Below are 25,022 nucleotides of genomic sequence, written 5' to 3'. Positions count from 1 at the left end.
TACTGGAGTTTCAGCTTCAGCCATCAGTCCTTACAATGAATGTGTAGGGTTGAATTCTTTTTTTTTTTTTTTGTCAGCTTTTTTTTTTTTTAATTTTTAAAATTTTTTTTATTAGTTGGAGGCTAATTACTTCACAAGGGTTGAATTCTTTTAGCATTGACTGGTTTGATCTCCTTGCAGTCCAAGGGACTCTCAAGAGTGTTCTCCAGCACCACAGTTCAAAAGCATCAATACTTTGACACTTGGCCTTCCTCATGGCCCGGCTCTCACATCCATGACAAGGCTGCTGGAAAAACCATAGCTTTGACTATACAGACCTTTGTTGCCTTGAGAACTCCATGAACCTATTTGGTTAACCTTGTTAAAAGTGACTGCCACTGTCTTGTTTCAAAATTTATTCTAGCAGCCAACTTCATGAAATGAGCCACCATCTCTGAGGCTTCAGTCCACATGCTCATGCCTTTACTGTTGTTCTGTTTTGTTGTAGCAGCCTCAATGCCCTCTTCATAGATGGAGTACTTATTAAGTACACATACGAAAAAGTAAAGACAGGATTCTTGCCCTCGAGAGCCTACAGTTTCTTTCTTTTAAAGGTTTCTTAGTATCCTGAATTCAGAATTTGGAGGTACCTGGTACACATGGGGTTGTGAAATATCTAAGTTTTACCTTCTCCATGCAGGATAAAAGGTAGCAGAAACAGGTGCTCCAATATTATTAGGCAAGAAGCGGGAAGAAAAACAATAAAATCAGGACTATGTTGACACCAGACAACTGCGAATCTCTATGTTCTAGGATTAGTAAACTCTCAAAGAGGAACGAACTTGCCATGCCGTGCTGCTCATATATAAATGAAAAGGAACTGCTTGCTAACCCTAAAACCATGGTACTGAAAAACAATTCAGAAGGTCCAGCCAGGTTTAATAGTAATTTCTACCAAACATTCACAGAAGACATAATTTCAGTCTTACATACTCTGATATTGAAGTTTATCCCAGGAGGTTGGTTTACTACTTGAAGAGTCAAATTCACTATGTTAAAAACATTAAAGGAATAAACCACAATTATATGATAGGTGGTCCTCCCCCCGCAAAATAGCAGCCAGTAACATGTTTCCGAAGGTAAAAACTCTTGGCAACTAAAAGTAAGAATTTAATAAATTTGATAAAGGATATCTATAAATATATTTACAAATGTAACTGAAACATAAATATCATAATGGTTGAAATATTGAAGGGTTTCCCTTTGAGATTAACAAGCTAACAATGTCCTAAAACCACTGCTCTTCAACTTTATACACTTGAAGTCCTAGCCAGTGCAAATGGCCAGAAAGAGAAATATATGATGTAATGATCAAAGAGAAAGATACGAATCCTTGTTCTGCCACTTGCCAGCTATGTAATTCTGGGCAAAGCATTTAATAACTCTGTATCTCAGTTTCCTCATCTGTAAAACGGGGATAATGAGGATCTCCTTCACAGGGTTGTTCCAAAGAGTAAGGAAGAATATTTTAGAAGTACATAGAAACTGTTTGACACTTCAAAGCACTGTAAAAGTGTTTTTCAAATAAAAAAATTCACAGATGAAGATTGTGTATAAAGAAATCTCAAAGACTCTAGAGATAAAAGAAGCAAAATCATTACATAAAAATTAGCTGTGGTTCTATACACTAACAAACAGACTACAAGGAGATCCAACAACTCAATCCTAAAGGAAATCAGTCCTGGATATTCACTGGAAGGACTGATGCTAAAGCTGAAACTCCAGTACTTTGGTCACCTGATGAGAAGAACCGACTCATTGGAAAAGACCCTGATGCTGGGAAAGATTGAGGGCAGGAGAAGGGGACGACAGAGGATGAGATGGTTGGATGGCATCACTGATGTGATGGACATGAGTTTGAGTAGGCTCTGGGAGTCTGTGATGGACAGGGAAGCCTGGCGTGCTGCAGTCCATGGGGTCGCAGAGTTGGACATGACTGAGTGAACTGAACTGAAACAAACAGAAAATGGTATCTAAAAAAATTAAATACCTGGGGATAAGATTTAAGAAAAGATGTGAAAGATCTCTAGAGGGATAATTATAGATTCAATGCAATCCCAAACAAAACTGGTGGAATGCAACATGCTTATTCTAAAATGTTTACATAAATGTAAAAGGAGATCAATCCTGGGTTTTCATTGGAAGGACTGATGTTGAAGCTGAAAGTCCAATACTTTGGCCACCTGATACAAAGAAGTGACTCATTTGAAAAGACCCTGATGCTGGGAAAGATTGAAGGCGGGAGGAGAAGGGGATGACAGAGGATGAGATGGTTGGATGGCATCACCGACTTGATGGACATGTGTTTGAGTAAACTCCGGGAGTTGGTGATGGACAAGGCGGCCTGGCATGCTGCAGTCCATGGGGTCGCAAAGAGTCAGACATGACTGAGCAACTGAACTGAACTGATGTTAACTTTTACTGCCTAAATTGTCCATTAACTCACCTGGGGGAAGATTTCCTTCTAGAATGCTCATTCAATAGGTCTGTCTTCATAGTTTGTCCCTTACTTTTAAAAAAATCTTTGCACAAGTGTCACCTAAGAAGACTTCTTTCCAATTTGCCCTGTATAAAACGGCACACCCAATACTTCCAGTCACTTTTCCCCAACTCCGTGTTTTCATAACATCCATCATCTGACAATATTTTAATGTATGTGTGTATGTTTATTATTTATGCCACTTTCCTGACTATAAGCTTGCTGAAATGAGAGAATCTGGTTATTTGGTATAATGCTATATCTCCAGATATACTTTCTTTGTTGAATAAATGAATAAATTGGCAGAAGTCACAAACATTCTGACTGGCATAGGAAATGTAGTGACTCCATTTGAACTAAATGTATAAACTGCAAACTCCCCTTCACTATTTATCTGCTAAATGATGGCTACTAAAATACTATAACTCTCCCCAGATTTAGAATACTATTTTGGGCTTCCAGAAACAACCAATATGTAAATTATGGCTTTATACTTAAGAGAAATAAATGAAACAAGCCCATTAAAAGAGCCATATAAAATGTACCTCTGAGAATCTTAACTGACTCTAAAATTGGCAAAATGATAGAAGTTTAGGCATTTTGCTCATATTATGTATGAATTAATAGCTCTGATGGTTTTCAACATATATCTTATCCTTTGGTAATCTTTTTTTATTTTTTATTTTCTAATTGAAATATAGTCTACATACAATATCATGTTTCAGGTGTACTGTATAGTGATTTGACATTTACATACACTATAAAATCATCACTATGATGAACCTAGTAAATGATCTCTCTCCATAGTTATTACAACAGTATTGACCATATTCTTTATGATGTATATTACATCTCTAGGGCTTATTTATTTTACGACTAGAAGTTTGTCTCTCTTAATCCTCATCACCTGTTTTGCCCAAACCATCCTTCTTCCTCAAAATCTGGCAACCACCCATTTGCTCTCTGTATCAATGAGTCTGTTTTCTTAGTTTTCACATACAAATGAGATTGTATTTGTCTTTTGACTTATTTCACTTAGCATAATACTCTGTATATCAAGTTGTTGCAAATGACACAATTTCATTTTTATGGCTAATATTACACACACACACACACACACACACACACACACAGAGGTATCTATACCCAAATATACACAGACATATATCCACATATCACATCTTCTCTATCCATTTACCTACTAATGGACACTTGGGTTGTTTCCACATCTTGGCTACTGTAAATAATGCTGCTATGAACACAGGGGTGCATACATCTGAGAAGTGTTTTTGGTTTCTTCAGAAAAATACCCAGAAGTGGAATTGCTAGATCATTTGGTAATTCCATTTCCAATTTTTTGAGGGGCCTCCGTACTGTTTTCCATTGCGGTTCTACCAATTTACATTCTCACCAACAGTACAGGAGGGTTCCCTTTTATCCACATCCTTGCCAATACTTACTTGTTTTTTGATAACAGCCATTCTGATAGGTGTGAGGTGATATCTCCTTGTGTTTTTAATTTGCATTTCCTTAATTATTAGTGATATTGAGCGTATTTTCACGTGCTCTTTGGCCAGCTGTATGTCTTTTCTGGAAAAATGTTCATTCAGGTCCTCTGCCAATCTTTTTAAATGGAATTTTTTTTTATATTGCTAAGAATTTGATTTGATATTTGATATTCAGTAGGCTGCCTTTTCACATGGTAGATGATTTTGTTCACCTTGCAAAAGTGAGTGGGTTTGACCTGGGCTCCTTTAGAATTTCTCCCTCTGTTCTGGGACTTGGAGTATGTGGAGATTTTGCACGTGCCCTGTAGAAGCACCCCGTCCCACCCCACCCTCCAGCTCTCAAAAATAAGCCCAGTTTTTCAGAAAGGTAAGCTCAGTTTTTTAGCCTGTTTTTAAATCCCTGACCAGATGTCCTGGGGGCTCATTTTTCCAGTGCAGAACTCCCAGACTAGGAGCCCAGCATGGGCTCAGACCCCACTCACTCCTTGGGGAGACCTCTGCATGTGTGAGATTCTTCACATTTGCAGTCAAGGACTTGGGGGTGTGAGTCCAGACTATACCAGTCTCTCCCACTCCTATGCATCTTGTTGTGGCTCCTTCTTTATATCTTTAGCTGTAGAGTCTCTTTTCTGCTAGTCTTTAGGTGGTTTCCATAGATAGTTACTCTGTAAATAGTTGTAATTGTGGTGTACCTGTGGGAGGAGGTGAGATTGGAGTCTTTTTTCTCCAACATCATGAGGAACCTTCCCAAAATTTCTATTTAACTGGAGAATATGCTATGGAAAATCTTTCATATTTATAAATAAACCTGATTTCTAGCAAAAGAATGAATTGTGTAAATTTAACAGAAAAAGCTAATTTGCACATGTAAGAGAATTCAGGTAAACTGGTAGCACACACAGTAACCAGCATATATGATCATAATCAGCATATTCTCTCACTATGATGTGGTTTTCCCCACAGGCCTTAGAGAAGCGAAGTATAAATTTAGGGTCTTTAAAAGATTCTGATGAATTAAGTGAAAAAGTAAAAGTGTTAGCACCAATTGTGTCCGACTCTTTATGACCCCATTGACTGTAGCCCACCAGGCTCCTCTGTCCATGGAATTCTCCAGGCAAGAATATTGGAGGTGATGAGTTGAGGCCGGTCTTAATTCTGGAGTATTCTCTCATGCTATGGTAGCCCAAGGTTGAGCTCCAGGGGAATCTCATTTGGTCCTTAACTGACCCAAGCTTGAAGGAACTTCTGAAGTCAACTGAAAAGTTTAGACCATTTTTAAAGTGAGGCTGAGGTGGTACTGGCTGGGTACAACCAGGAGAGGGGATGGGGCGAGCTGCACGCACAGGCCTCCTGACGCAGCACTGCTTTTGCTGTATTCCTCCTAAGATCATTTAGCTTTCCATTTAATCTTTAGTCTTTTATGAAATGTCAAGAAGGGTGTCAACATATTCATACATATTACTTGCGTGACGTATTAACTATGTAACAGGAAAACAGAAAAACCATCTATGTATTTTATAGAGGTTGTAAGAATACAAAGTGTTTCACTACAATTATTAGCTTGAATTTAACTGTAGTTTCATAACCTAATGTCGCCAGGGTAGGATCTCTTCAAAGTTAAGATCTTTTTACTTTTAAGATGAGGATTTATAAAGCTTCTCTCTTCATAATTGAGTAACAGACCTATTTACTTTCCAACCAATCTACTTAAAAAAAAAAAAGAAATTCTGTGTATGAAGAAAGCAGCTTCTTTCTGAAAGCAGGCAGGTCTTTGACATGAAGAAAGGATACTTTCAAACACTGTTTGTTGAGAACTTCAGCAGATGCCACCCTCTGGGCTGAGACTAGAATGCAGAATCCCCTCAGTGGCTTGCAATGTTTATGAATTTTCCACACGACAAATGAATGTTCCTGTTCTTATAAAAACGCCTGTGCACAAACCATACAGCAGCGATACATTAGTATTTACATTTATTTCATGTATGCAGTTTACACACTCACTACTGAACAAAGTTGGAATGCAGACAAATATACACATACCATAATAAGCATTATCAAATAAAATAACTGGCACTAGTGTTATAAGCATATTAATGGGCCTGGTGAGAAAAGTGATGAAAGAAGACTGCAGCCCATGGCATTTTTCCTTTTATCAAAAGAAAACGCTTAGTAGCACCATAATGGTAATACTTAATAGAAACATATAAGATGGAATATTTTAACTGCTAATCACTGAGGTGAGCCTGTTTTATTTAAGTGAATTATACTGGAAGTTAACAGTATAGGCAATATTTTGGCCAACTTTTGTTTATGTCAGTTAAACATCTTCCATAAACAAAAGCAAAGGAAAATAAAGCCAGCCATACACGGACCCCTCCTTAGTACTTGATACAAACTCTGCGCCATGCTTTGATTTCATGATTGGAGAAGATATGTGCTATAAAAACTGAGGTTATTATGTAAAGTTATTCACTAAAGCCTGAGTGTGTCTTTGGTAGGCTAATACTTTTTCAGCATTGTTACTATAATTATATTGATGTTTCTCTATCCTGTATTTTTCTACGTAATCCAAGGTGACTAAGGAGGACTTTATGGAAAACAATACAGCAAAACTCTCAAACAAGTAGGCCCTTAAAATCCAGTCTATTCCCAAGGCACCAGGGATCAACAGGGTGCAAAGTTCCCCTTTGGGAAAGGTGACTTTTTGTAATACTTATAAACTAATGAAATTTTATTTTGCAGCTTTGTATATCTTATTTGGTGCTGTCAGTACACTTAATTACCTACTTTTACACTTGTCTTCTAAGATGGCAACAATATACAAGCTAAATAGAGTACCAGGTATTCCTATTTCAAAGTTGTGCAAACTGCCACAATCTTGCTCAAGGTGTCTAAGTACCCACATGGTAGCAAATGGGCTGCGTGAGCTGTATATATCCACACTGCATGTGAAGAAGAAATGAAATTTATGCCCAGTTATGAACAGAAATGTTACAAAGAATATCATATACTGAGAATAACCTGCAAGGTTCTTTAAACAGTATCCCTTAGTGGTTTCAATAAAATGTCACTAACCACTTATCCCTAAGCCTCAAGTTCTCTTCCTAAGAATGCTGTAGTACTGCATTAGTACTTTATATTGATTATAAATTAAGCCAAATTTCTATCTAAATACACAAGTATGTGCTTCAAGCACTGATTTCTGGCAAACACACAAAACATAATTCTCTTAAGAATTATTGTCCTTACGATAATGCACTTTTAAAGCTTTCATTTCATAGTTTGGTAATTAAGATCCACATGAAACACAATGCTTTGCTGAACATAGAAAACGTATCTGCATTATGATTATGTAACCCGGCCTTTGCTGGCAACTTGAAACTTAAAACAGCCATCTGTAGTTCAACCAGCTCCAAACAAGGTTTTTCAAGTGGTAATTATTTTGCAGCATTTATAGGTCTATATATCAGTCTGAATTGCAACTTTTAATTCCATTGTCTGATGTGAGTGGTTGTTATTTGTTTCTTTTAGCGCACTGCCAAAATATAAATCAACACTGGGTTTTATTCCACTGTTACCATGTTCTTCTGCAATATGATTCAACTGTGGAACTTCTGAACATGAAGCAGTTTGGGTAAGCACAGAAATGCTACACTGATGGGGGGAATTTTCCAGTCGGTCATTTTCTACCTCAGGAAGAATATTAACAGTAGCAAAGCGGGCATGATAATCAGTGGAACCATGACTACAAGAAGTTTTCATGCTTTCTAGGTCAGAACAACTAAATTCAGAAAAGTGACTAGAGTGGGAATCAGCTACGGACGGCATACTGTCACTGAGGGATGGAGCCTCAAATTCACTTGAGTTCGTGCTTTGTTGTTCTAACAATTGTGCATCCATGTCCTCTCGGGTCTCGTTTATCTTCATGTTACTCTTTTTCCTCAATTTACCACTTTTTGATTTCTTTCCTGCTGTTGCTTCTTTGGACCACTTGGTGGCGCTGGATTTACCTTCAGGCAAGCCACCGGACGAACCCCCAGGATGGCTTCGGGAGGCACTGCCATCCTCCACACTGCTGCTTCCACTGTTGTGCCTGAACTTGGATGGCTTTGATTCAATATCTACTTGAACCTCCATACTGTTGCCTTCTCTGGAACATAAGTGAAACAAATATAAATTTCTGACTTCATCTTTTTTTTTTTTTTATTAAATGCAAATGCATCAAAGGGGGAGGGTTTCTGGGTTAAAATATCAAAGACTGTATAAAAGCATCGGAACACATTAATGCAGGATGCATTCTACTAATGGAAAAAAGCTCCTTGAAATAAGAGAACTATCTTTATAACAATGCTTCAATTAAGGGGAAAAAAAAGCAACTACGCTCACTTCTTACACTTCTTACACTGTTCCAGGTACTATGCTACCTTCTCCATTTTTTTTTCCAGAAGAGTTGTATTGAGAGAGAATTTGCATATCATAAATTCACCTGTTTAAAGTACACAATTCAGTGGTTTGTAGTATACTCACAGTTGTCCAACCATCACCACGATCGAACTCCAGAACATTTTCATTGTCCGCCAAAGAAGCCCTGTACCATTAGCAGCCAGTTCCCATCTTCCCCCTCCCCCAACCCTGAGCAACCACTAATCTACCTTCTGCCTCAATGGATCTGCCTGTTCTGGACATCTCTCACCACTTTCATTTTTCAGAGAACCTAACAGCAGAGATAACTATTATTTACCATAATTCTGCTTAATGATAGGAATACAAATTAATCTAAAACTACTTTTGACTTTACAACAACTTTTTCCTTACTTGTCCAATGGGATGTAGGAATTCAGAATGGATCCTGCCATTGCCTTGGTGCTGGCATTATCACTAACTGTCCCCAGGCTGACTGTGCCGGACTCTCCACTTAGACTGTACCGTTCTTTCTGTACATCTGCTTGTACTTCCAACCTTAAAGAGAGGGGTATCAGAAAAAGACCAAATTTACACATAATATCAGCACTACTATGGGAAAGCTTATCTTCAAATAATTCAGTAACAAGAAGCTAATTTTAGAGACAACTATAAGCATTTTTTTCAGTTTCGTTTTATTTGATTATTCAAATTCCATTGTAGCACACTGAATACTACCAGTCATCTGAATAAAACGGGAAAATTAGCTGTCTGCCAAGTAAGGTAGTAACAGAGTAATACAAATAGAATATAAAGGATTTTAACTTAAACACGCTCCATTATTCTCACTTAGGGTGTGGCACTCTGCTTTCCCTGCTGCTGCTGCTGCTAAGTCGCTTCAGTTGTGTCCAACTCTGTGCGACCCCATAGAAGGCAGCCCACCAGGCTCCCCCGTCCCTGGGATTCTCCAGGCAAGAACACTGGAGTGGGTTGCCATTGCCTTCTCCAATGCATGAAAGGGAAAAGTGAAAGTGAAGTTGCTCAGTCGTGTCCAACTCTTAGCGACCCCATGGACTGCAGCCCACCAGGCTCCTCCATCCATGGGATTTTCCAGGCACGAGTACTGGAGTGGGGTGCCATTGCCTTCTCCTCTGCTTCCCCTATTTCAGTGCAAAACACCAAACCTGAGTACATTAAAAACCATTCTAAGATCAATGAATTAAAAAATTCTGGGCATCTGTATACTAAAAGTGGTTCTAAATTTAACACCTGACTCTCAAAAAAATAATAATATATACCACTATAACTTAAGAGTTTGTGTTTAAAAGCACACTACCTAAAAATAAGATAACTAGAACAGATTCATCTTTTAATTCATGTATTTTCCCCTGCATTAAAAAAACCCCTAAAGCTCATAAACAAAAGAAAAGTGAATTAAAGAGGAAACAAGAGACTAAAATGCTTAACTTATCCTACTTATCTATATGGCTTTTGGTAAAAGACTTTGTGAGAATTAAATAACCATAATACAGAACAGGGCCCAGGCAGACTCTCTTGGCCTCAGCACATGCACTCTCGACATCCTGACACCACCTGTCCCCTCAGGCTTCAGCCAGCGTCTCATTTGCGAACATCCAGCCGTGGCTGGCTACCTCCCCATAGATCTAAGCACAGGCTTAATCGCTGCCTTTATGTGTTCACCAGAGAAGCTTGAGCACTGACTCATAAAATCTGACAAGTGCAGTGAACAGAAAAATGGCACAATGTTATCCCTGAAGTTTGGTTTTTACCTCATCAGATCTCCTGATTCACTGTTTGCCACGAAATTTCATTTTCTGAAACCTTAAAACTTACTTGAAACCTTACTGTTTTCAACCCTGACACAGCAGGATTATATGTAATCGTGCTTTGTGTTCAAAATCCTCATCTAATTAGTTCATTGAAGCAAAACAGAACGACGCACAGCTCTCTCACCTGTTGAAACAGTTCACCATGGCACTCCCCGACAGGCTCCCGGTGATACTGGCCCCGGCGAGCGCCGTGGTGCTGGCCGTCTCACTCAGGTTGTCGCGGATGGCCCCTATGCGGTCCATGTGGCTCCCGCTGGCACTCAAACTGCCAGTCAGACCACCAACGCTGCCCTCCCCTATGCTGGGGTTATGTCTTGCTTCTGCTACTGAAGTTGTATCTAAATGCAAATATTTCAAAGAAATTAGTGTGATTATTAATTTCCCTCCCCTTAGAATCTGTCGTGATTTTCAGATAGGATCCATTTTCATATAAAGTGTAAAACACACACAGGAATAGAAAAGATGTCTGGAGTCAGGGCCATATAACTATGGGATAAGAGTAAAGGGAAATACCGCACAGAGCGAAGCTGGACTAAGGACTGGGCCTCAGTTTTAAATGGTCACTACAGGCATCTCTTGGAGGAACTGTGGGTTTGGTTCCAGACCATTGTAATAAAGCAAAAATATCACAATAAAGTGAATCATGAAGTTTTGGTCCTCCTAATGCATATAAAAGTTATGTTCATACTATACTATAGCGAAGTGTGCAATAGCATTATGTCTAAAAATTGTATATACCATTGATTTAAAAAATTCTTTATGGCTAAAAAATGCTAACCATCATCTGACAAGTCAGGGTTGCAACAAACTTTCTTCAATTTGTAAAAATAAGTAATGAGCTACAAAGTGCAATAAAATGAAGTATGCCTGCACTTTAGAAGAAAATCTAGAAGATTTAAGAATTCTATAAAGAACCTAATTGTTGAAAAATTTAGCTGACTTTGGAGGAAAATTATGTGATGGTTTTCAGTAAGCATGTCTCAAGGTCAGTAAGAATGGGTCAAAAGTTGACTTCTGAATATATTCCATAGTTCTGACTGTCTATAAGTTATTATGAGGTCTGATACCATTACATTCCAATCTTCCAGTACTTTTTCACATGCTTTATACTGGAGAATTTACTTATTTGCTCTAATATTTGAGCTCCTATTATATAACACAACTCTAAGTGCTGGGACACAGTGACTCAAAGAGACAAACATCTTGCCCTCAAAAGGCTTATGCTCCAATCGGGGAGAGCAATAAATACAATTATATGGTGATAAATGCTATGAGAAAAAATAAATCAGAATAAAGTGGAGTAAAAGGCAGAGAGAGTGATGAGGAGTGCACGTGTCTGTGTGTGAGAGCCCGCATGCCTGTTTGTTGTTTTGTATAGTGTAATGAGAGAGGCCCTCTCTGAAAAGGAAGTGAAGGAGTGAGCCATGAAATTATCTGGGGGAAGAGTAATCCAGGCAGAGGAAACCTCAGGTTTAAAAGCCTAGAGGTGGAAGTGTTTGGCACCTCAGCATCAAGGGCAGGAGGTATAAAATGGAGTGACAAGGGGAGAGTTCAAAGCTGCACCTCAGGACAGACCACAGGTGGACTTACGGGCCACAGTGGGCTGTGGGTTCCATCCCCTCACCCCTGGTACCGTCAGAAACACTGAGAGAATTCTGAACGTTAAGTTAGGTCTGACTAAGGGATCACGTAAGAGGCTACTACTGTAACGAAGGCAAGAGAGTAGTTTGTACTAGTGGAACAGCTTGGACTAGTGGAATAGAGATCGTGAGAAATGGTTGAATTATGGCTAAACATTGAAGGAACCAGCAGAATCTGCTGATGGATCAGACGTAGGGTAAAAAGGGAAACGGGAGCGTAATCTTAAGTAAAGGTTTTAGCACAGCAATAGCAAGAATAAAGAGACTACTTAATGAGGTAAGGATGACTGAGAGGCCAACACGTTTGAGAATGAAGAGTCTGGTTATAGAGAAGTCAAGCTTACAATTCTTGTTAAGACATTCAAGTGCAGATTAAAGAGAAGAGTTACATGTACAAACCGAAGTTCAGAGGACAGTTCTAGCCTAGATATAAATTTAAGAGTCATCTGTCTATATATATTATTTAATAGAGATTACCTAGGGAGTGTGTATAGATAAAGAAATCTGAGAATGAGCCCTGGGAAACTCCAAAATTCAGAGGTTAGGAGAAGAAAATGAATCAGCAAACAAGACTGAGAAGAAGTGGCCGCAAGATATGACAAAACAAGTAGAGAAAATGTTTTAAGAAGGAGGGCATGCTCTACCATGTCAAGTATACTGTCATAGTAAGATGAAAATCAAGAATTGACCACTGTATTTGCTACATGGAGGTGCCTGGTGACTCTGCCTTGGTGGAGTGGTAGAGATGAAATTTTGGACTGGTAGGGACCAAAATCTAATTGGAGTGAGTCCAAGAGAAAATGGGAGGTAGGAAATAGAACATTATCTTTGCACACATGCCTGATTACAGATAAACCTCAGCTTACTGCATTTCAAAGATATATATTTCAAAGATTATACATTTATACTTACAAGTAAAATAAAGTGAAGTCGCTCAGTCATGTCAGACTCTTTGTGACCCCAGGGACTGTAGCCTTCCAGGTTCCTCCGTCCATGGGATTTTCCAGGCAAAAACACTGGAGTGGGTTGCCATTTCCTTCTCCAGGGGATCTTCCCAACCCAGGGATCGAACCCTGGTCTCCCACATTGTAGGCAGACACTTTACCACCTGAGCCACCAGGGAAGTCAGAAAGTAAAAGGTTTGTGGCAACTCTGCTGTGAGCAAGTCTATCAGCGCCATTTTCCCAACACTATTTATTTGCTCACCTGGTGTCTCTGTGTCACATTTCAGACTTTTTCATTATTATTGTATTTGTTATGGTGATTAGTGATCAATGATCTCTGATGTTACTACTGTCATTGTTCTGGGGTGCCATGAACTGTGCCCATATATGACATATATATACTAACAACTGATAAATGTGTGTGTGTTCTGACAGCTCCACTGACGATGGGCTATTCTCTCTTCTCTCTCCCTTCTCCTTGGCCTCCCTATTCCCTAAAACACAACAATATTGAAATTAGGCCAATTAAAAACCCTAAATGGCCCCTAAGTTTTTAAGTGAAAAGAACTGCACATCTCTTACTTTAAATCAAAAGCTAGAAGTGATTAAACTTAGTGAGGAACATTCTTGGAATGTCAGAGCAGGCTGAAAGGCTAGGCCTCTTGTAGCTAAGCTGTGAACACAAAGGAAAAAGTCTTGAAGGAAATTAAAAGTCACTACTCCAATGAACACATGAATGATAAGAAAGCAACACAGCCTTATTGCCGACATGGAGGAAGTTGTAGTATTTGGACAGAAGATCAAGCCAGCCACCACATTCCCTTAAGCCAAAGCCTAATCCACAGCAAGGTCCTGCCTTTAATTCTACAAAGACAGAGAGGTGAGGAAGCTGTAGAAGAACAGTTTGAAGCTAGCAGTGCTGGTTCATGAGGTTTAAGGAAAGAAGCTATCTCTGTAACATAAAAGTGCAAGGTGAAGCAGAAAGTTCTGATGTAGAAGCTGCAACAAGTTATCCAGAAGATTTAGCTAAGATACTTAAGGAGGGTGGCTATACTAAATAATAGATTTTTAATATAGAGGAAACACCTCCTATTGCAAGAAGATGCAATCTAGGACTCTTATAGCTAGAAAGAAGTCAATGCCTGGCTTCAACGCTTCACAGGACAGGCTGACTCTCTTATTAGGGGCTAATGCAGCTGGTGACTTGAAGCTGAAACTAGTCATTGCTCATCTACCATTCCAAAAATCCTAGGACCCTTAGGAATTAGGCTAAATCTACTCTGCCTGTGCTTTATAAATGGAACAACAAAGCCTGAATGACAGCACATCTATTTACAACATAAGTTACTAAATATTTTAAGCCCACTATTGAGTCCTACTGCTCAGAAAAAAAAGGATTGTTTTCAAAATATTACTAGTTCACTGGCAATGCATCTGGTGACCCAAAGCTCTGATGGAGATGTATGACAAGATTAATGTTTTCATGCCTGCCAACTGAACATCCATTCTGCAGCTCATGCATCAAGGGTTCATTTCAACTTTTAACACTATGATTTAAGAAATACATTCTCTAAGGCTATACATGCCATTCATCAGAAACAACGATTCCTCTGATGAATCTGAACAAAGTAAATTGAAAACCTTCTGGAAGGGATTCACTATTCTAGATGCCATTAAGAACTTTCACAATTCATGGCAAGTGGTCAAAATATCAACATTAAGTGGAGTTGTAAAGAAATAACAAAAAGTTGATTCCAACCCTCATGGATGACTCTGAGGGGTTAGACTTCAGTGGAGAAAGTAATTGCAGATGTGGTGGAAATTGCAGGAGAACTAGAAGTGGGGCCTGAAGATGACTGAATTGCTGCAAATCTCATGATAAAACTTTCACAAATAAGTAGTTGCTTCCTATGGATAAGCAAAGAAAGTGGTGTAGAAAGCAATGGATGTAGAATATTACATAAACTTAGCTGATGAAGCAGTGGCAGGATTTCAGACGACTGACTCCAATTCTGAAAGAAGTTTTACCGGGGGTAAAATGCTGTCAAACTGTACTGCATGCGAAATCATTTGGGAAGGGAAGAAGAGTCAATTGCTACAAAGTTTACTGTTGTCTTATTTTAAGAAATTGCCTCAACTACCCCAAACTTCAGCAACCACCACCCTGATTAGTCAGCAACTATCAACATCAAAGCAGGACCCTCCACAGGCAAAAAGATTATGACTTGCTGAGGGCTCATGATGATTAAAATTTTTTTTAGCAATAAAGTATATTTAAATTAAGATATATACACTTATTTTTAGACATAATGCTACTGCACATTTAACAGACTATGGTATAGTATAAATGTAACTTCTATATGCAGTGGAAAACCCCAGAATTCATGTCTTGCTTTACTGTGATGTTTGCTTTATTGCAGTGGTCTGGGTGAGAACGTATAACACCTCCAAGGTATGCCGGTACTTCCATGGAACAACTTCTTTAATGAGAACTGTTGGAATTTAAGAAAAACTTGCACACTTTAAATAGTGTAACTTATACTTCTACTGGTAGTCTACGATGGCCTTTATATGATCCATTTTTTAAAAATAATGCCTGATTCTTTGAATAACATTAGGTTGAAGGTATTTTCTACTCATTGGGTATCTGCATTTCTTCTTTTATAAACTGCAGTTCTCTTCTATCCTTTTATTATTGATTTGTAATGCTTTACACAAAGTTAAAAGATTAAAAGTCTAGACTTTCTAAGATACTAGATTTCTGTTGGAGGTTACAGGTACCCAGAACCATTGCACCCTCTTTCATCCATCCATCTGTCCTCAGCAGCTCTTCTCTGATATACTTCTGGGTGAAAACTATTAGGACTAGTAAGAGAGCAAAGCATGTTACCTACAGCCTCCCACTTACACTATTACCACTAGTAAGTACATTTTCTTCCTTTGCTGAAAGGACTTACCTACAGCTGTATTTGTTCCACCAACATTTATATCATTTTCATCATCAAACTCAATCCTGACTCCTTTTCCATTGCCTGCTGAGACTCCACAACCTCCGCTTCGACAGAGAGAAATTGGAACAACACCATAGACATAAGCTAACATAATAGGAACACCAATACCTAAAGAGGAATTAAATCAGTCATTACAATCCAAAAAATAAATCACAGAAACACACATTTTAGAAAGTTTTTTCAAGAGAAAGTGTACAGGAGAAAAGTGTTAGGGTTCTGTAACTCCTGACCAAAGCGGATTTACCCAACTATTAAAGGATGCAAGCAGATTCAAAGCTTCTAGCCTATCAGGTGACAAAAATGAGGTTATATATATAATCTTTCATGTGCCAGGGCTCTAAACTTTCTCTTGGTGGGGAACCATTAGTAATTTACCAACTATCCCCCAAAGGCGAGCCTCTTAAGTTTATATTACTTTTAACCAATTTAATTACTAAATGAGAGGCTTTCTATAGGCTCAGCTTACTGTCTCTAAATAAAAATAACTTTCTTACCTTTAACAATAAGATGCTCTGGTTTTCAAAATTCTTCCACAAAACTTTAATTCTACAAAATGTGAGGTAATAGCTATTTGTAAGTACTTCTTACCTACAGTTACTGCAGCTACAACGGGAGACACGATTACGGACAATGTTACACCACCTGCTATGGCCAAATTCCGTTTGTGCTTTGAAACATCCTTGCCTTCATATCGATTGTGAATCTTGAATTAAAAATAAAAATGGGGATGATGGATTAAAGAAAAACCATATTACATATTTAATTTAAATGAAATAGACCTACATTTGCTGGAAGTGTAAAGTGATTTATTTACCTTATAACTTCATAGTCAAGTGTCCAAATTCAAGGTAAATATATTATTGTTCTTAAATCATACTCTTATAATTTGCTCTTTATTAATAATTTGTTTACATAAAACAGTGATTTAATATATTTTACTTTGTGTTTATTTTTAAACAGTCTTGAATAAAAGTAGTCCTTATAATCTTATTCAGGAACAGTATAAATCATGTTTTGAACAAAGATGACATTAAGAACATTATTTTCAACATAGTTAGGAGCTGGATATTTGACCAATAGGATTTCTAACAAATGTATCATTCCACAGCCTTCTAAATAAGCATCCCTAAGTAAAAACTGGTTCCTGGAAGAGGTGTACACAGTTTTTGGAAAAAAGAAAAAAAACCTGACCTTAAAAAGCAGTACTAATAAGTTAACATCACTAAAAAGAATGAATTTTTTCTCAGATCCCTTTTTATGAAGAAAAATATTATCAAATGACTCAGGATCCTGGACTCTTATTTATAGCTCAAAATAAGGGGTACAGAGAGACAAAAAGAACAAATAATCCTGCCAGAGGACAGCAGTCCGATCTACTTGGCATCTCTACAGAGTATAGGTGTTCCTAATAAACAGAACTTAATATCACCATGGAAGTTGATTGTGAGATATATGAACTTCAGGAAATAGTTCAGTATCTCTGTTCTCATGGTTTCCAAGGGCTAACTAAAACTAATAAAGTACATTCCCCTCTGTTTCAAGACAGATTCAAAACAGCCTCAAAAGTGTACAGGCAGTCTCTAAAGCAAAATACCTGACTTAAAAACAGTATTACAGATGAAGCAAAATAACATAATCTATCATTATCATGTGGTTATTCTGAAGGCTGTAAAGTACAACCAATCTTGTGGGATGTTTTAAACAGTGAGAAGGCTGGGGTGGGGAGACAGGCAAAGTATGCATGGACAAGCAACATTTCTATATTCTAGTCAGAATCCCGTTTTCCAGAATGAACTGTATGTCTCAAGGAATGGGCCTCCACACTTCCTGAACAGTCCATACAGGCAGAGATGGCAAAGTTTCCCATGGCACCTTTCATTTTTCTTCAGTATTCCTTGCGACTCCCATTCCCAGAAAACTTAGCACCGAAGCAGAAAAAAGCCAAAGCTAAAAACTGATGAAACAGACTTGCAAAAGCAGGCAGCAAGTATCTGAGTCTTCCAGAAAATTCTGCATCCTCAAGCACTAATGTTCAATTACAGTGATCATATCACCCTACTGACTTCTGGCTCACTTTTTTCTGTTTTACTATTTTGTGTCACATTTTCTATTTCTATTGTAAAAAAAAAAAAAAAAAGCTCACTTTTAAGTACTTCATCAATTTAATAGGTTTTCCTGCGTTGGTTTGTATCCCTAAACACCACAGAGAACATGATTTCAATGGAAAACTAATGCATCAACTTGCAACCATTTGAGGACACATTTGAAAAAAAGGAGACTTGTTACTGCACCTAAGACTGAACAATGAGGTAAATAATCTCTCCTCTATAAATTATTTGTAGGTATGTACAGTACAACAGTCTCTCTTCCCCTTCTACTTCAAAGTATCTGAATAGTTTTGTTTTTAGCAAAACCTTGCTTTGGACAACTCCATGAAAAATTAAAATCTGTTACTATGTTTGGGACTTTAACCATTAAGTTTAGTTACTTAAAATCTTCTGAAATAAACATTTGGCCCATAAACATCTCTGTCTGGCTTCAGTTTCAAGCAAATCAAAAAATAACATGTAGTATTATTTCTGACTATAAAATTAAGTATGTTGAACATTACAAAAAAAAATTTTGGTTGTTTATGAAAGAGGATCAGCCTTGTCTTGAATTTTGTTCCAAAAGTCAGAACTAGAATCAAATGAAACAATTTAAAGGAAAATGGATTCTGACTCAATGTACAGCTCCCTGAGAGCACAATGGGCTGTCGGTGGTTGCCCCACTACTGAAGTGCCCAAAGTATAACGGTCTCATATGAAGAATCTGGGCGTCTCGGTTTAAATCAGCTCTGCCTCTTCCTATGTAACTTAAGATAAATTACATAATTTTTTCAAAACTTCAATATTCTAACATTAATTGAGGTTAAAATAAGTCAAAGTATATAAAACATCTACCACACAGTTAAAACTCAACAAATGTTAGTTCCTTTTTTAAAAATTCCTGTACTTTGTTCTGCTTGGTGCAGGGTTGGGATTAGATAATTTCTGAAGTTACTTCTCAATTCTGAGATTCTACTAATTTAGGGAGCAGCAGACTTCTTAAGCACTTCATAAATTATCCTTTTAACCTTTCAATAAAAAATCATTTGCTTAGCTAATGAAGTATAATTCATCACTCAGGACAGTGGCAAATACTGGGCATTCAGACTTTCACAAAATGATTGTAATATACAAAACTGCATATTTACTAATAGCAATAAAAAAAAAAACTTTGAAGTTGGAAATGACTCAGGAACTGATTATTCTTTTGCCTTGAAGGCATAAATTATTTATCTATTAACTTCATAGACCTGAGTGTACAAGGAAACATGCATGAGAAAAATGTCAGATGTGTATCCTTTAATATTTTACATGTAAAGTTTATAATGCAAATGTGCTTAAGTTTTCAGATTCAGGTAGATAATTTTCAAGTAAGTCTACTTTTCATGCAGATATACAAGCTTGCCAAACACTGAAAATTATTATCGTATGAAAAAATAGTAATTATTTTATACTTAAGATGCTAAAAATGACCTTTCAAAACAAACAAAACAAACACAAAGCAAAACCATCAGTCTTAAATCTAAAGATTAATAATGAGATAATAAATTAACAAGGAGTCAAGCATTTTACCTTCCGGCCCACATACACAGGAATACCAATGATCATGGCAGGGATAGCAATGCCAGCTATTAAGGCAATTCCTACAGGAGCACCAACAAGTGTGCCCAGCTGCCACAATATTTTCTTCTTTCGGCTCCAGGGTTTCTTCCCCCAAAAAGTACATCCTGATGGACTAAAGGAAAAAATTACAATGTAAAGTAACTGCTGCAAAACATCACAGTAACAGCTTACTACAGTAATTCAGCAATGACTATAAAAATTCTCAAATTTAGGAATGAGGGGTTTTTCCCCTTTCTTTGAATTCTGGGTTTATTAAAAGCTAAAAAATCAAGGTTAAGAACCACCATAAATTATATCAAAAGGATACTAATAGCTGGGATTCAGGTTAAACACTCATTCCTTGTCTCCTGTTAGCCTCAAAACCTTAGGTTTGTCTTTGAAGAGTAAATTAATGCAAAATATGCTTATTTTATCCCTGAGACACAAAATTATCTGACTATATCATAAATTCACTCTGTGACCTAAATGAGGAAATTTATATATGAGAAAATCAAATGGAAATATTTGTGATCTAGCATAATTAGATATTAAATGCTAACTTTCTAGTTTAACAGAAACAAAGCCAGGAATTTCCTGGAGGTCCAATGGTTAGGACTTGGTGAGTTCACAGACCCAGGTTCAGTTCCTGGTTGGGGAACTAGATTCCACAAGCTCTACAAAACAAAACACAAAGCCAAACAAAAAAAAGAAAAAAAGAAAAAATTTCCGTTTCCTATTTTTGACTAGCTATTAATCTCAAATGACTGACATAGTAATTGGCTTCCTGTTAAATTTAAGTAGCTAGAATAAAATAGATCTCTTTAAGTAATACTAAGGATAATACTTTTTCAAAAAAAAAGTCCTTTTGTCTTACAATATAAAATTTTATTTAGATGTAAGCAGTCCCTTCTACAAGCTTACCTTAGATAATGTAAATCTGAGATCTCTTTCATACACAACCAACAAAACTCACAACCACAGACGGCACACGTCATGTGATTGCAGCTCCCATCGTTCATCTTTATTATATAAGCAGCACATCGTGGACATGGTTTTATATCATCAGCTATCAGGAAAACAGACATGTTTAGTACATAAAACTTGTCTAAAAATAACAATTTCTAGTAGATAATCAACTGTAGCATTGCCAAAAAATCTTAACGTGTATAGTTTGTTAGCTGATAGCTTTAGCCTGCTATTTTCAGCACATAAAGCACTTTTTTTCCCCCTTTCAAGAAAAGGAACAATTTTACATTAAATTTTCAAATTGTAAACATTTTTCAAACAGCAGCAGAACAATGAGAACAAAGAATAGCAAAATAATAAAAAAAAGAAATGAGAACCAAAGGCAGCTCTAAGCAAACTGGAAACTATATAAAGTTTGTCTTTGTCCTTCCCCCACAGCTGTCTTCAATGAGCAGCACTTCAAGTTCTAGAACTTTTCTAACCATCTCCACTTAAATATAATGTAGATATTCCCCAGTCACTCAGTGGTAAAGAATCTGCCTGCAATGCAGGAGAAACAGGAAACGTGGGTTCGATCCCTCGGTTGGGAAGATCCCCTGGAGAAGGAACTGGCAACCCACTCCAGTGGGAATTTCTTGCCTAGGAAATTCCACGAACAGAGGAGCCGGGCCATGCGGTCGCAAAGAGTCAGACACGACTGAGCAACTGAGCACACACATAAGTAGCTAAAGGCTATAAACAGTAAGACATGCCAGGATAGCTTTAGCTGATTCTACACAGGACAGTTTAGGTATATTTGGCTCTTCCCGGAATTGCTTCTCAAACAATACCTACAAATTATTATTAATACCTTTGGAGTTCTACCCTAAAAACTTCAAGAAAGGAAATAAAGTGAATCAGTGAACGAGTAAGAAAATCCATGTCCGTTATATAAAATATCAAGTGTTGAATTTAAAGTTTAATTTTAAATTCAACTTTAAATATTGAGCAAGACTTCTTTTTCTAGTAGCATAAAGTACATGACTCTTTTAATATGCTGCGGTAGGAATATAAATTATTTTCTTAATAATTTTCTGAATTTTCCAAGGTTTTTCCTTTAATAATCAATGAAAAAAGTAAATATTTTTCTAAAAATGATTGACGTTCCGATAAACAGTGAAAATTCTATGAATGTACGATGGTCAGACTTTTTCTAATTTTTGAGATTTATGATGTATGTTTGCTCATGTATAGATTTCCAGGCAACTTTAAATTTCTAGCCAAAAGACATAAAGTTTTCTTAGTGTACTCCCCACCAAGGTATGATTTTGGATCCCTGATCCTGGAATTGGTAATATCGAGAAATAAAAATTGTATTTTGTAGAACATGTAAATGCAAAGGATCCAAAAAATACTATTTAAAATCTGTAACTGTGTGATATTAGTACAATAAGAAATAATCTCTAAGGAATATTAGTATTTAAAATAATTGCTAAGCTTTGCATTTTATTTTAAACAACAGTTTTGGACCATCTTCAGCTATCATTTATATAAATCATCTGTGACATTTCTTTTTTTCCTTTCTATTTTTGGACAATAAAATCTTTCCAACTCAATACCACTTTCTTCTACAGAAAAAAATGAGTGCCTCTGGGACAGAAATGCTAACAGGTAAAACACAATTAAAAGGAGACCAGGGACTGAATATTTATTGCATTTTTGAGTAAAATAACAGGTGTTCTATATGTGTCAAATATTTTACTAGAAGAAGTTAGATGTAAATACCTGCTGCTCCAGATTCTTGACTATAACTAATGGATGAAGAACGTATAGTTCTCAGACGTAAACTCTGAGCTCTCTCCTGTCGAGCAGCATCACAGGTCTGATTGGGGTGCCAAATCTGCTTACAGTGGTAGCAAAACTCTGTTCCACAGCCTTCTCGCCCACAAGTTAATTTTGGACAGCTAGCACATCCAAATGCTATCACAGCATACCTGTAAAGAATAAGAAAAATGATTTAAAATGTGATGTAAAATAAGAGATATTAAGTAAAAAAATTATCCAATTTAAATGCTATTCTTGAAAAAGTTTTATATTTATGCATGAGCTAACAATCATAAGCTCATGAAACCTAAACCTATTTTCCTATCAATCTAAAAATGGGGATAAATAAACAGTTCACAAAAGACATATAAACGGCTAAAAAACATTGTTAAAGTTTAATTTTCAACTTTTAACTAGGACACCAAACTATATAGCCTATTCCTAATTTTATAAAAATTCTATTAAATTAGCATTGTATGCACACAGAAAAGACTAAAAATACACCAGTTTCCCTGGTATTAGGGTTTTTTCTTCTATATATATATATATATACTTATGAGGCCAATTCATACATTTTGTGAGTATCTTGTATTTATGCACAAATTCTCACATTTTTGTTTTTAAGATGCATGGCAGTAGTCGTCTCTGGTACCAATTAATTTCTCAATTCTCGATCAGGAAATGTGTATTTTTTTTTTTTTTTTTTTGCTGCAGATAAAAGACTGAGAACAGCAGATTGGTGACTAATATCTCTTCTCTGAGTTAAAATTTTTGGCACTTTAAGAATTTCTGGCTTAAATAAATTCTGGGCACTCTTAGATATTTATTCCAGAGAATGAAAACTTACATTTATACAAAAGCCTATACACAAATGTCTACAGCAGCTTTGTCATAGCTCCAAACTGGAAACAGCCCAGATGTCTTCAACAGATGATGGTTCAACAATCTATGACACATATATATAATGGGATAGTATTCAACAACAAAAGTGTTGATACACTTAATAACTTGGATCAATCTCTGGGGTATTATGCGGAATTAAAAAAGTCAGTCTCAGAAAGTTATATACTTATGATTCCATTTATATAACATTTTGAAATGACAAAATTTTAGAAATGGAAAACAGATCTGTGGTGGCCAGAAGTTAGAAATGGGGTGGAGGCAAGGAGTGGGCAGAAGCAAGGTGATGTAATTTAAAAAGCAAGATCTTTTAATATGAGCGATCCTTTTGTGATGGAATTGTTCAATACTTTGACTATGGTGGTGGATACACAAACCTACAGGTGATAAAACGATATATAACCAAATACACACACAAAATGAGTACAAGTAAAACTAAGGAAACCTGAACAAGAAGATTGTATCAATATTGATATCCTGGTCGTGATGTTGCTATATAGCTTTGTAAAATTATACCATTGAGGAAAACTGTTCGAAGGATATACAGAATATCTCTGTATTATTTCTTACAACTACACATAAGTACAATCAATTATCTACATAGACCTTTCAATTAAAAAAGTGTAGAGCTTCTGGTTCTCTTTGAAAGAAAACAAGTCATCTATACATAAGAGGCTTTTGTAAATATCAAACATTTTTGCCTAGAAATTTAGGGAAGTTTTCAGGGCTTCTCTTGTTACTGGCAATAAAATTTAAATACTAGCTGTAACAGAGATTTTTATTGAATTTCAAGATAATCTATTAAATTATGCAAAATATTAAGTGTAAGGAAGCTTCTCTCATTTTGGACCTCTTGCCCCCTTAGAATTTCATCTTTAAACTTAAATTTTATATATTAAATTCTAATTTATTTCTGATAGGCCATTTACTAATTACCATCATCTATCATAAACATGTTCAAACATGAATGAATTGAGGCAATTTAAATCAACACAGGGTAATCTAGGAAAATTCTGTTTCCCTGAGCTCTAAGATTTCCCTGAGGACTTATTCACTGCAGTCTCAATAAATAGAAAACAATTCTTCAAAGACTCTTTATTTTCTCCCAAGTTATAACCTTAAGCAGTCTTTATAACAGTAGTAATTTTGGTGAAAAGAAAATGGTATTCACTTCTAAATCTCTTCTCTACCCTAATTTTTCTTGAAAAAAAGGAGAGAAGAGGAGGGACAGAATGGGGAGACCCGTGTGTGTGTGGCACAATGGTAAGACCAACTATTTTTTTTAAGTCAATCACAATTTACAAAAGCAGAAGAAAATTTTAGACTACCAGACTCCACTTCTGCCACTTATTACTTGTATAAAAGTTACACATTGCCTGCCTACAACTATGTTTTCCTGAACATCTAATAGGGATTCACTGAAGTGTGGCCTTCCTGCTGGCTCAGGGGCAAAGAATGCGCCTGCAAACGCAGGAGACACCAGTTCGATCCTTGGGTTGGGAAGATTCCCCTGGAGAAGGATATGTCAACCTACACCAGTATTCTGGGAAATTCCATGGACAGAGGAGCCTGGTGGGCTATAGGCCATAGGGTCACAAAAGAGTCAGACACGACTTAGTGACTTAAGAACAAAAGTCTGGCTTAGTCTCAGTATTCAGCCAAAAACAGCTTCAGCTTTGGCCTTGACCTTTTAGAAGGCCAAATAAGCAAATGACTGCTTCAGTGACATTTCTAGTACCTCTGCATTTAGAGGATGAGAAGGTTGGATGGCATCACCGACTTGATGGACACT

At 36.9% G+C, this 25,022-nt stretch overlaps 1 protein-coding gene across 2 annotated transcripts in view; it reads right to left on the bottom strand.

Moving 5' to 3' along the window:
- Positions 1–5,980: 5,980 nt before the first annotated feature.
- Positions 5,981–25,022, bottom strand: part of RNF19A (ring finger protein 19A, RBR E3 ubiquitin protein ligase) — a 54,844-nt gene continuing 35,802 nt past the window's right edge. For both annotated transcript variants that reach the window (XM_061123668.1, XM_061123669.1), the window contains exons 3-10: positions 22,292–22,500; positions 20,483–20,627; positions 19,532–19,694; positions 16,461–16,575; positions 15,819–15,980; positions 10,402–10,615; positions 8,842–8,985; positions 5,981–8,176 (exon numbers count right to left, since the gene is read on the bottom strand). In XM_061123668.1, the coding sequence (XP_060979651.1) occupies positions 7,486–8,176; positions 8,842–8,985; positions 10,402–10,615; positions 15,819–15,980; positions 16,461–16,575; positions 19,532–19,694; positions 20,483–20,627; positions 22,292–22,500 (1,843 nt within the window). In that variant the 3' untranslated portion in view covers positions 5,981–7,485. The remainder of the gene's footprint in view (positions 8,177–8,841; positions 8,986–10,401; positions 10,616–15,818; positions 15,981–16,460; positions 16,576–19,531; positions 19,695–20,482; positions 20,628–22,291; positions 22,501–25,022) is intronic.

Source organism: Dama dama, chromosome 21 (genome assembly GCF_033118175.1).
Source record: "Dama dama isolate Ldn47 chromosome 21, ASM3311817v1, whole genome shotgun sequence".
Taxonomy (NCBI): Eukaryota; Metazoa; Chordata; class Mammalia; order Artiodactyla; family Cervidae; genus Dama; species Dama dama.
This window is presented reverse-complemented; position numbering and strand designations above follow the sequence as displayed.